The sequence below is a fragment of the Myotis daubentonii genome, chromosome 1, assembly GCF_963259705.1.
Source record: "Myotis daubentonii chromosome 1, mMyoDau2.1, whole genome shotgun sequence".
In the NCBI taxonomy this organism is placed as follows: Eukaryota; Metazoa; Chordata; class Mammalia; order Chiroptera; family Vespertilionidae; genus Myotis; species Myotis daubentonii.
Genome location: NC_081840.1, coordinates 133,150,706 through 133,163,078, shown reverse-complemented (window position 1 = coordinate 133,163,078; position 12,373 = coordinate 133,150,706). Strand labels below are relative to the sequence as shown.

The 12,373-nt window shown below is 42.3% G+C and overlaps 1 protein-coding gene across 1 annotated transcript in view; it reads right to left on the bottom strand.

The window, feature by feature from the left end:
• TMEM236 (transmembrane protein 236) overlaps window positions 1-12,102 on the bottom strand; it is a 42,517-nt gene extending 30,415 nt beyond the window's left edge. The window contains exon 1 of the mRNA XM_059660467.1: window positions 11,725-12,102. Coding sequence (XP_059516450.1) covers window positions 11,725-11,981 — 257 coding nt within the window. The 5' untranslated portion in view covers window positions 11,982-12,102. The remainder of the gene's footprint in view (window positions 1-11,724) is intronic.
• Window positions 12,103-12,373: the final 271 nt, after the last annotated feature.

Here is a 12,373-nt window from a genome sequence, read left to right as displayed (position 1 = left end):
GTCATATTGCTCCTTGTCCATATCCAAGATAAGTTCCTAGGGAGCAGGGGCCTTATCTAATTGTTCACTATTTACTCTTCACCATCACTGTTTTTCAGCCATTTTTGTGCAATAAAACTTCTAGGACTCTGGAATGCCCTATAGAGCAGCGGTTCTCAACCTGTGGGTCGCGAACAATGAAAATACATCCTGCATATCAGATATTTACATTACGATTCATAAGAGTAGCAAAATTACAGTTATGAAGTAGCAACGAAAATAATTTTATGGTTGGGGGTCGCCACAACATGAGGAACTGTATTAAAGGGTTGTGGCGTTAGGAAGGTTGAGAACCACTGCATTAGAGGCTTCTAAGAATATAACTTTTAAATGAAAAAAATAAAATACATATTTTAAAAATAAAGTAACTATATTGACAAAGTAATCCAAAACCTTAAAAAATTGATATATTCATAAATGTTCCCGTCTATAAACACAATGTCTTCTTATTTTCTTTGGAGTGAAAACTGTAATCACTAGTGGTAACTGTAATCACTTATAATTTCAGGGTAGTGAAGATCATAAACCATATCTTGAATTACCTGCACAAATTGTAGGGGACCCAAGATGGCGGCAGAGTAAGTAGAAGTTACACTCAACTCCAACCAGGACCAAACTGCAACTACAACTAACATACAGAACAATCAACCTGAATAACAACTGAAGACTAGCTGGACAGAAGTCTTATAACCAAGGATTTACAGAAGCCACAACAAGACTGGTAGGAAGGGCAGAGACACAAAAAGGGTTAGCTCTGCCCCATGGGTGATGGCTAAGAATCTGGAGGAATATCTCAGCTGCAAAGGCTCCCCCCTGAGGAGCACGGGGTCTCACTCTGATGCTGAGATCCACAGCCCAGCGCACCAGAGCCAGGAAGAGGTACCCACATAACATCTGGCTGTGAAAATGAGCGGGAATTCTGTCTGCCAGGGAGAAGCTGAAATATGATAGAGACCAGATGCCATCATAAAGGGCCCAAAGACAGAAACCTTGTTTGCAGTCACTCATCCTGAGCTCCAGTGGAGGGAGGGCAGAGTGGGCTAGAGTCCTGTGAGAGAGATGGCTTTGTGGCTCTGGGGACAGAGCTGAAGGCTCAGACACCAGGATTCCTGTGCCGAGTCCCTCCCCCATATCACAGATGATATCTCTCTTGAATGGAACACTTCCCTCCATATGGCATCAGCCTGGGGGAATGCAACAGCACCACCCTCTGGGCTTCCTGTCACACCACCCTGCCCTGATGGAGAGTCGGCTTCTCAGTTCTGGGAAGACAGGGGTGTCAGTGACTGAGTTGTGTGGCTTTGAGGCAGAAAACCATTACCCCCACTTTCTGGTTAACCTGACCAATGCTTCCCCCACATGAAAGATCCACTAGTCCCACACTCCCAACTCCAAGCGGCCTACCCTACTAAGCTTGGTCTACTAGCAGAATCTGGGACAGACTGAGTTGTATGGCTCTAGATGGGGCCATTTTTCCCTCTCATGCCTAACTGGAGTAGAGCCTTACATTCAAAAAGGCCATGACCTTGGTTTGTTTGGGCCTGGTAAACTCCGTCGTCCTCACCCTGATGACTCTTTGAGACCCTGCCCCATAACAAAGGTGAGGGGCAGTTAGACTTGGCACATCCTGGGACTTTTTCTCAGACCCCACACTGGCACTAAATTTGAACCTGTATCAATCTGGTGAATACCACTAGTGCCTACCTGATGACTCACTGAGAATTTACCTCATGCAACTTGAATACTGCCAGAGGATGTTTTAGTGACTAAGTCTAACAGGCCATCGGCAAATGGAGGCAGGCTGAGGTGGATCAGGGAGCCTTGGTCTTTTGCTGATGAGCCTCTGGGCTCAGTGCTAATGGAAGCCAGCCTTAGTGAGCAGTGTGGTCCTTCCCACACACACCAAGGCCCAGCAGAGGCAGCCACAAATGGTAGATTGCATTGTAGCTTTAAACAGGTTGCCCTGGGCCAGTCAAAAGCAGTGTCTGACATCGACCTGCACCAGAGTCTCTCCCAGGAGGCCCCAGAGCAGGCACATCCACTAGCCAGCTTCTGACAATATCAGAGCAGGATCCAATGAGTTTCACATGTGGCATATCCTAAGTGAGATCTCAGGAGGCACCAGAACCTGCTGAGGCAAATTCCACTTCATGTGATCAGCACCTGTGCAGCAACTCGTACACTGAGGTCAGGGCCGATCTTCACAGTCAGCACGCCTGAGGGTCAACCCCATACACAAATGGGCAATAGCAATCAAGACTCAATTACAACAGGAGGGCTCACATAACCCACACTAGAGATATTCCTGGAGCATCAAGGTGATCAAGGAGACTGTGTTACTGGGTCCCATAGGATACCTACTACATAAGGCCACCCTACTGAGACAGGGAGACATAGCAGATCTACCTAATACATAGAAACAAAGAGGTAGCTAAAATGCAGAGACAAAGAAACATACCCCAAACGAAAGAACAGAAGAAATCTTCAGAAAAAGAGCTGAATGAAATGGAGGCAAGCAATTGATCAGATATAGAGTTCAAAATAATGAAATTGATGCAGTAACTTAAAAATAAACTCAAAAAAAATCAAACCTTCCAACAAATAAAAGTTGTGGACCGAATGGCTTCACAGGCAAATTTTACCAAACATTCAAAGAAACCCTAACACCTATCCTCCTCAACCTTTTCCAAAATATTCTAGAGGAGGAAAGACTTGTAAGCACATTTTATAAGGCCAGTATTATTCTAATTCCAAAACCAGATAAAAAGACTACAAAGAAAGAAAATTATATGCCAATATTCCTGATAAACATAGATACTAAAATCCTCAATAAAATATTAGCAAACCAGATCTGGCAATGCATTAGAGAGATCATACACCAATGGCGGGGGAGTAGGTGGATTTTTCTCACACCTCCTCCCAGAAACAAACTGGAATTAAAACTAAATTGGGGAATATTCACCCTGAATTAGCAACTGAAGACTAGCTGAAAGGAGACTTTCAAACAAGGAAGGGCAGAAACCACTTCGAGACTGGCAGGAAGGGCAGGGTCACAAGAGGAGCTGGCCCAGGTCACAGGAGTGGCAGGCTAAGGGTGAGGAGGGCTATGCTGACTGTTGGGGGTTGCCCCTGAAAGGAGAGAGGCCTTGACCTCAGGTTGGGCTCTCCAGCCCAGACAGCCAGAGCCGGAAAAAGCCACCCATTTACCATCCAGCTGCAGGGCTTCCATCCACCAGGGGGAATCTGAGCCTACCGGAGACAAAGTCATTTTTTTAAAAGGGCTGTTGCACAGGATTTCCACTCCCAAGACACTCACCCCAGGTATTGGCAGAGGGAGGGTGGTGTGTACTGAAGTCACCTGAGGAGAGACTGGGGTAGAAGGAATTTGGGGACAGTTGTAGAAGAGTGGCTGCCAGGATCATACCCAATATCACAGCAGCCTTTTTTCCTGAGAGGTGCAAAACCCTCCCAGCAGCAGAAGCTTGGGGAACAGCAAATACCATGCCCCCTGGTATACAGCTCACACCTCTCACCCCCAAGGAATCCCACTTGCCCCACTCTCTGGAATCCAGTGTACTCCACCCTGCATCTCAAACCCTGCTGAGGAGGCAGCAGTCTCAGGTGGTGTCAGTGACTGTCTGGGTTGGCGACATGCCCCCCACATTCCCAGGACACTAGTTGGCACTTCCCCCTCATGAGAGAGCTGATAGAAACTCCTGACTTCCGTTAGGCCCCACTGGCTGCTGAGGTCAGGGAAATATTCTGGGACAGACTTACACATGTGGCTCTGGGATGGGGAACATACCAACCATCTTCCCTGAAGTCTGGACATTTTCTGACCTGCCCCAGGGCCCTGCGCTGCTAAAAAGTCAGCCTAAGAGCTCAACTTGGCCCCTCCCATGGGAAACCAAGCCAATGGAGGCAGCTACAAGCTGTAGATTGTTTAAAGCTTCGAACAGGGTGCCAAGAGCCAAGCATGGACAGTTTAACATTGGCTAGCACAAAGGCACCTTCCAGGAGGAACAAAACCGGCATACAAGAAAGTTAGCCTCAGACAACATAAGAGCAGGTTCCAAAGGGAAATGCAGCAGGCACTAAAATCTGCCCTGATGAACTTGACTCCCTCCCCCCTCCGCCCCCCCATCCCACTTCCACCCCATTATTTTCTTTTTTCTTTTTTTATTGCTTTGGTAATATTTCTTTTACTCTTTTCTCTCTTGTTCTTTTCATAACTCTTATTTTTTTCTTTCCTTTTCTTACTCTACTTTTTCTTTTCTTTCATTTAATACTTCCCCTTCTTTTTATCTGTTCATACTTTTTTCTCTTCCTTTTCTTTTTTATTGTTTGCATTTTCATATCTTTATTCTTAGTTTTTTCTCTCCCATATTTTCTTTCATAATTTCCACCCATAACTTATTTGGATCATTTAGATTATGAGTATTGGGACTCTGATTTCATGATGTTTAGATGAAATTTTGGACTTAGTGTTGATGCTGTAATGATTAAAAATTTGGAGATGTTGGGATGGAGTGAATCTATTTTGCACATGGGAAGAATGTAAATTAGGGGCTGGGGGACAAAAGGCAGACTGGTGTAGGTTGAATTGTCTCCAAAAGGAGATATATTGAAGTCCCAACCCCAAACACCTCAGAACATGACTGTATTTGGGAAAAGGGTCATCCCAGAGGTAATAAGTTAAAATTAGGCCATTAGAGTGAGCCCTTATCCAACATGACTGATGTCCTTATAAATAGGAAAGATTTAGAGATAGACATGCAAACAGGGAAGACTGAGGAGGCACGGGCAGTGTGAGGAGATGAAGGCAGAGATCAATCGGGTGATGCATCTACAAGACAAGGGATGCCAATGGAGCGCCAGCAAAACAACGAAAGCTGGAGGAGAGGCCTGGGACAGATTCTACCTCACGGCCCTGAAAAGGAACCAATGTCACCAACACTTAGACCTCAGATTTGAAGGCTGCAGAAGTGGGAGACAGTACATTTCTGTTGTTGAAGCCACCAAGTTTGTGGTATGTCATAAGAGCAGTCTTGGGAAATAAACCCAATGAGTAATAGAATTTATGTTAGAAATATAGACACTTCTTTGAAGGTGTACTCAGGCTGAAACGAATGCAAGACTGAAACCAGAGGACAGAATAGATGAAGAGAACTTGTGGACTTGGTGTAATTTATAAATGAAAGGCTGCATTAGGGCGCTGCAGTAGAGTGCTGTGTGCATACATAGTAAATTGTCTAAAAGGAGGACTCTCCCGGGAGCAGGCCTGTGAAGAAAGACCTGGGCCAAGCCACGTGAGCTGTAGATCCCTGTTTGTGCAGCAAGAATTCTGACCTTGAGACCTCTCACAGAGGAAGCATGGTGAGTGGAAAGGCCAGATAATAACTTGGGAAACCACTCTGCTCAGAAACTCACTAGGGTCTCTTTTACTTAAACCAATGTCTGGAATGTCTTCCTGCTCCCAGCTTCGCTCAAGTCTTTCTTGTGAGAATTTCCCTGAATACTCCAAACCTGAATCCACACACATCTATTGAACACCTATGCGTGCAGGGCATTGTGTGGGGGCCTGATAGGATGGAATTGTGAGGAGGAGGTAGGAGGAAAAGTGAGTCAAAAGGGTACCTTCCTCACTATCAGTACAAAGTTTTGATGACTCTCTTCTCTGGGCTCATCAAGAACTTGTGGCAGTCACATACTATTTAGTGGTTTAGTGTATATTGTTTTACATTTCTTTCCAATATTTTAAAATGTGTAACTGTGCCATCTCCACAGTAGACTACAAGCTCCCTGAGGAAGGCGACAATACCTAATGTGGATTCAGGTATTCCCCAACAGTAGTCTCTGAATGAAGAATCTTTGTAGGGAGGTAGTTTGGAAAAATAGATAGAAGTTAGAGAATGCATGGTCTTGCATGACAGGCAGTCAACAGCTATTCAGTAAATGTTTATTAAACGAGGGACTGAGTGAATGAGAAATGGGAACTGAAAGGAAATTCAGTTAGATAAATTCACAGCTATTGTAACAAACCCTGGGAGTGGACTAGTGGATCACTGTTAACCTGGAAGGTTTCTAGTAAAACTGTGCCATCTACTACTGTTACTGGCAACTCCGGGAGATGAGGAAGATATGTGTCCTCTCAGAGGCAGAGGACACAAAATCAAGTGCTTCAGCTAGCATTTTGAATGACACAATAGGAATCCAGAAGATTGCAATTGATTAAAAACATGACTAAAATCAATGCAATGATATTTCATAAGGATAAGAGTATATTACTGAATTCAGGTTTAAAAAATGTTTCAAGTATTTATCCATTGACCTATTCATCTAAATCAGTGGTTCTCAACCTTCTGGCCCTTTAAATACAGTTCCTCATGTTGTGACCCAACCATAAAATTATTTTCGTTGCTACTTCATAACTGTAATGTTGCTACTGTTATGAATCATAATGTAAATATCTGATATGCAGGATGGTCTTAGGTGACCCCTGTGAAAGGGTCGTTCCATCGCCAAAGGGGTCACGAACCACAGGTTGAGAACCATTGATCTAAATGTTGGCCTACACTTGTTCTAAGGCTAGAAAGACAGGCTTATGGATGCTGCCAAGGCGTGAGATGCAGAAACTATGCACTGAGAGCAAGTTTTTCAAGGAATTTTAGTCAATCACACCCTCAGTCATGAAACAAGTGACACAGTTGGCATGGAAGTCAATACATCACATCAAAATACAGTGAATTCCCTTTCTAATCAGAGGTAGACTGTGTCTGTATTGTGAGAAATAGTGTAGCAGGCGAACTCTAAGGTGTGGTCCAGCTTTCGGATTCTGTGGTATAATGTCAACCCTGAATTATACAAGTAAGGGAAGTGTAGATTTTTAAGTGGTGGTACTGACATGCAGAAAACATTTTCCAAGATCACTGCTCTGTCAACAAGGACTGCGAGGAAAAGGGGGCGTAGAGAGAAGCAAAGGACAAGGACACCTGCTGGCGAAGGTTGCCCAGTCCCAGCTTGGGATAATACAATATTCCTCAGGCTTCCTTGAACAAAACCACCAGGACAACGACCTGACAATGAACTGGAACTTATGGAAATTGGGGGAACCGTGCCAGTGTAAGGTGGCTCTGGAAATGAGGGCCTCGCTGGGTTGAGGAAAACAGTCATGGAGAACTAGAAGCTGATGCAAGAGAAACGAAAGAGGAAGAATTGACAGAATCTGATGACTTACGGCATGTGCTGGGAAAGAAATGCAAAAGTAAATATACTCTTGCTGATTTATTGATTATGGAGGGACTGGACAAGGAGGAGAAAGCCTGTAGTCAGGTATCACATAATTATTACTACTGAGTAATTTAAGGTGACAGACACATAGAGAGATGTGCGCTGGGAAGAAGTAACCATTAAGCACCAGTGTTTATTTAGTTCATGGTAATTTACGATGACATTCTCAGAGGTGCTGAAAAGACAAGCTCGATTTCCTTGAGGTTGTCCAGTCTGCCCATCCGTGCCCAGATGTTTTTGGTGCTGCTATGGAACAGTAAGGTGCTCAGGAGACCAGGCTCTGGAGACAGACACCTTAGGGCAGTGGTTCTCAACCTTCCTAATGCCGCGACCCTTTAATACAGTTCCTCATGGTGGTGACCCCCAACCATAATATTATTTTCGTTGCTACTTCATAACTGTAATTTTGCTACTGTTATGAATCGTAATGTAAATATCTGATATGCAGGATGCATTTTCATTGTTACAAATTGAACATAATTAAAGCATAGTGATTAATCACAAAAACAATATGTAATTATATATGTGTTTTCCAATGGCTTAGGCGACCCCTGTGAAAGGGTCATTCGACCCCCAAAGGGGTCGCGACCCACAGGTTGAGAACTGCTGACCTAGGGTCAATGTTGGCTCCAGTACTCATTGGCTAGGTGGTCTTTTAATCTCTGTGCCTCCATTTTCTCATCTGTCAAGTGGGTACTATAAGTGTTCTTACATATAAAGCTTACAGAATTAATTACAATCATAGAGGCAATGTGTTTACAACTATGCTTGGTACATAGTAACTGTTCAATAAATATTTGCTCTTATTTTACAACTGCTATTACTACCATTACCTTAAACAAAATCATCAGCAAAAGCTCATCGAATATGTGAAGGACTTCAGCAAGGTAAAATGTAGCCCAAAATGTTGGAGTCTTTTACACTTGGCACTGCCCAGGATTCCTGACATGCCATGTCTAAAGCAATTAAACTCTGAAAGACTTGAGAGAATTCCTGAAATATAGATAGCCCTTTGTCCCAAGGCAGGGCAGGAATCCCTAGGAATCCTCCAGTATTATTCTGCCCCGAGGTACCCTCTCCTTGGAGGTCTGCTCCAGTTTCCGGCTAGCCTTGCTCAATGGTTTCACACATTCACTGTTATTACAGGAAAGGGTTTCTTATTTATTGGGATATACAATTTGGTCTATATATAAATAGCTTTTCTTCATTCCTCAAACCATCTGCCTAGTCTGTTATTAGTTATGACAGGCATCCCTAAAAAGGAACAATCATTCTAAAAGAATGAGGAAGTGTTTAACAAGAGTAAAGGAAGGAGCACTGTATTAAAGTTCAGACCCCATTGTTGATTTAGTGTGTATGTCTTCAGCTCTCTGACATTGTTTCCTCCTTTATACAATGGGAATTACATCCACTTGGTCAGCTTCACAACACTGGCAGGCAGGTCAATGACTCAAGTCTGCACCTCTCAGATGTATTGCCAGGACACACCCTTTAGTGGCTGGATGACTCACTCTCTTCAGAAACCAGCCTTGTGGGCTCATGATGCCAATATAGACCTGAGAGAGGTTCTCAAGTAGGCCCATCAGCAATACATAAATGCTAAAGACCTATGAAATTTCACATAAACAGCTATTTATTCTTCAAAGAATAATTCATGCTTTTAATATCTACTTTCTATAGTAGCAATTATTTTTGCTTAGCTTCAGCTAGCAATTAAGATACATGACACACTTTATATTACCACATATATTAAAATATCCAAATTCACACATCTGGGAAACACATATAATATCCCAATATCCATCTATAGGGGAAATGTATCCTAATGACACTAAAAGGGTTGAATTTTTCTTGAAACACACTTGGCATTCAAAGTCAGAAAGAATAAAGAAAAAGTTGCATGACATAGAGGAAATAGCACAGAATCAGGCAGATCTGGACTCACAAATCCCAGCTCCACCACTTACGAACTTTGTCACCTGGCAAAGTTAATCATTTCTTTGAGTTTCTATTCTTCATCCATGAAATTTGACACTAGCACATATCTCCCTGAATTGTCACAAAGTTCAAATTTAATAGTACAGAATGCATGAAACTCCTAGAATAGTGCTCAGTAGCTATTTCTTCTCTTCTATGCCAGGAAGAGATAATAATATGATAGTGTTCATGCATGAGGCCATGAGGAAATAGTTTTACAGTCTCACTGAAATTATAGATAACCTGTCACATATTTATAACACTTGTAGCCAGCCACACCCACAAACAGAAAGGAAAGAGTATTTTCCAAAAGAAATTACTGAAAGATATAATTGCTGTGACAGCACTAGACACCTTAACACAGGAGGGTGACCTAAAGCAGATATACAAAAGAAACATGTTCACTGCGGAGTAGAAATGAAACCTACTCTCTTCCTTACACTCAGTCACCCCAGGAGACTGGGAGCTTCAAAAAGCAGTTTTGGGTAGAGGTTAGGAGTACCAATCATGGAATCAGAAGGACCTAGGTCCAAAGTCTGGCCCTTCCATTCACTAGTTGACTGGGAAAGTTGCACAACTCTCTAATCATCAATTTCTTCTTGCATGAGGTGTTACAGAATGAAATGAAATTCATATATAAGTCTCGTTAGCACATAAGAGATCAGTAAAGAAGCAATTATAGCTTGATGATGATGATGATGATGATGATGATGATGATGATGTGTGATATGGGAAGCTTTGCTGCCTGAATGATATAAAGAACTTGGGGTCCTAGAAATTTGAGCCAATGTAAAATAAATAAATACATGCATGCATAAATAAAGAAATAAATAAGCAAGCCCCTTCCTGGGCTGCCACAGGCCAGCTTCCCCTTGGTTTACTCTCGTGGTCACTTGGACCTTCCTCCCTGGCCCAGCCAGAGTCTTAGACAGTCAAAGCAACTCCCAGGGGGTATGAGGAGTGGAGGGCCCAGCTCAACTCCAAACCCACCCCCTCAGATGATCTAGAGCAGCGGTTCTCAACCTGTGGGTTGTGACCCCTTTGGCGGTTGAATGACCCTTTCACAGGGGTCGCCTAAGACCATCCTGCATATCAGATATTTACATGACGATTCATAACAGTAGCAACATTACAGTTATGAAGTAGCAACGAAAATAATTTTATGGTTGGGTCACAACATGAGGAACTGTATTTAAAGGGCCGGAAGGTTGAGAACCACTGATCTAGAGGCTTTAGGTCAAGGTTTGCATCATCTTCTGCTAGCAATTAAGATACACGACACACTCTATATTACCACATATGTTAAAATATGCAAATTCACATTTGAGAGTCCGGATCTGCCTGATTCTGTGCTATTTTCTCTACCTCATGCAACTTTTTCTTTATTCTTTCTGACATTGAATGCCACTGATAAAAGCAGCCAACCAAATGTTTTATTTCCCATCTCAGGAGCTCCTCCCACAGCGAACTGAAGCCCCCTGGTAAATGTGATTCTCGAGGACATATAAGTATCGGTATCTAAAGAGCACTTCACCAGCCACACTTCAGCTCTCCCCTTCCGCACCCTCCCACAGGCATAGCTATACTTATTATTTTTACATTTCTACCCCTGGTTATCTTAAAATTCAAACACACTCTATGCTGTTTAACTTTAAAATAAAAGGTCTGAATAAAAGAAGATTTAAGATATCAAAGAAAACAAAGATATCCCAGATGAGAAAGAATCAGATCTGAAGATCTAAAAAGAAAAATATATTAGTATCAGAGATTGTTCTCAATACCTTCACATGGGTCAGTCGGTACAGCCATTCGCTAAACTGTCAGTTAAATCAATATTAAATCTTAATTTACTTAAAGTATTTTGTATTATTATTTAAATACTTCTCCCCCACCAGGGTAATATAATTTATGGACACAATAAAGTATTATTTTTGAAAAGCTCATTAAAGGAGCCAGTTACTTAAAAATCTCAGTTGGTTAATGGTCAAAGGATGCCTTAGACCTGCAAACCAGGCATTAAAGACATTTAAAAATACACATTACTTTCAGCTTTATACAAAAGTGGAATTCTATATTCTAATCTGTGGTTATTATTTCTATAAATTAACTGTCATAACTTTATGTAGTTGGTGTACAAAGGAATTAAGTCTAACATTTACTGCTCACGGTATCATGCAGTCAGGTTAACGCCTATCTTATGAACACATGGAATTAATTATTATCCATCAGTAAAAAGAACCCCGCACAAATAAGGAAGATGCTATAATATTAATACATTTACAGAAACAGTGATTGTTACTTCTCCTTCAGCTTACACTATGCGCATTTCTGCTACGCTGACGTCCTTACACAAAGTACATGAGAAAATATCTTTGAAAGCATCCGAGGGATTCCCTGCTAAAAAATTCTTTTACTTACCATCCTTTAATTTTTTTTGAAAGATGATGTTTCTTGTATAAGAGAACTTTTATGGGAACCCAAATCAATAGACTCACTGAAGCCACATAGGCAATTGAACAGGAAACGATCAGCCAATAATGAGTTTTTTCTCCTGTTTTCCTTGACCATTGATAGGCAGTGGCGAACTGTTCCACAATCACGAGCGTGGGGATGGAGAAAGCAGCAAACTCAAGAAGCTCAAACACCAGGAGCTTGATGAGTCTTCCGGAAGCCATCTCCAGGCAGTGCGAGCAGCCGCGGGCCCAACACTCCCCCTCCGACAGTGAGCAGCATATGGACACTCAGATATGAACTAGGATCAAGTTCCTTGTACTCGAATCACTAACCAGTGACTTTATTCTTTTATTGACCCTCCTATGGTCCAGTGATCTTTCAACTTAACAACCGAGGTCTCTTAAAGAAACAGAGCAGTTGTGGAAGTGATCACCTCGTGTGTTTGCACATCTGTTATTAGGAGTCAGGTGGACTTCAGAACATGCTGTGAAGCACTGTGAAAAAGAGGTATCTTAATGGAGCTTTTATTGCTCATTTGGACACAAAAATAGTTTATGTAACATTTAACGCTTGTGAAGTAGGATCATCAGAAGAATATAAATTTACAGTTAAA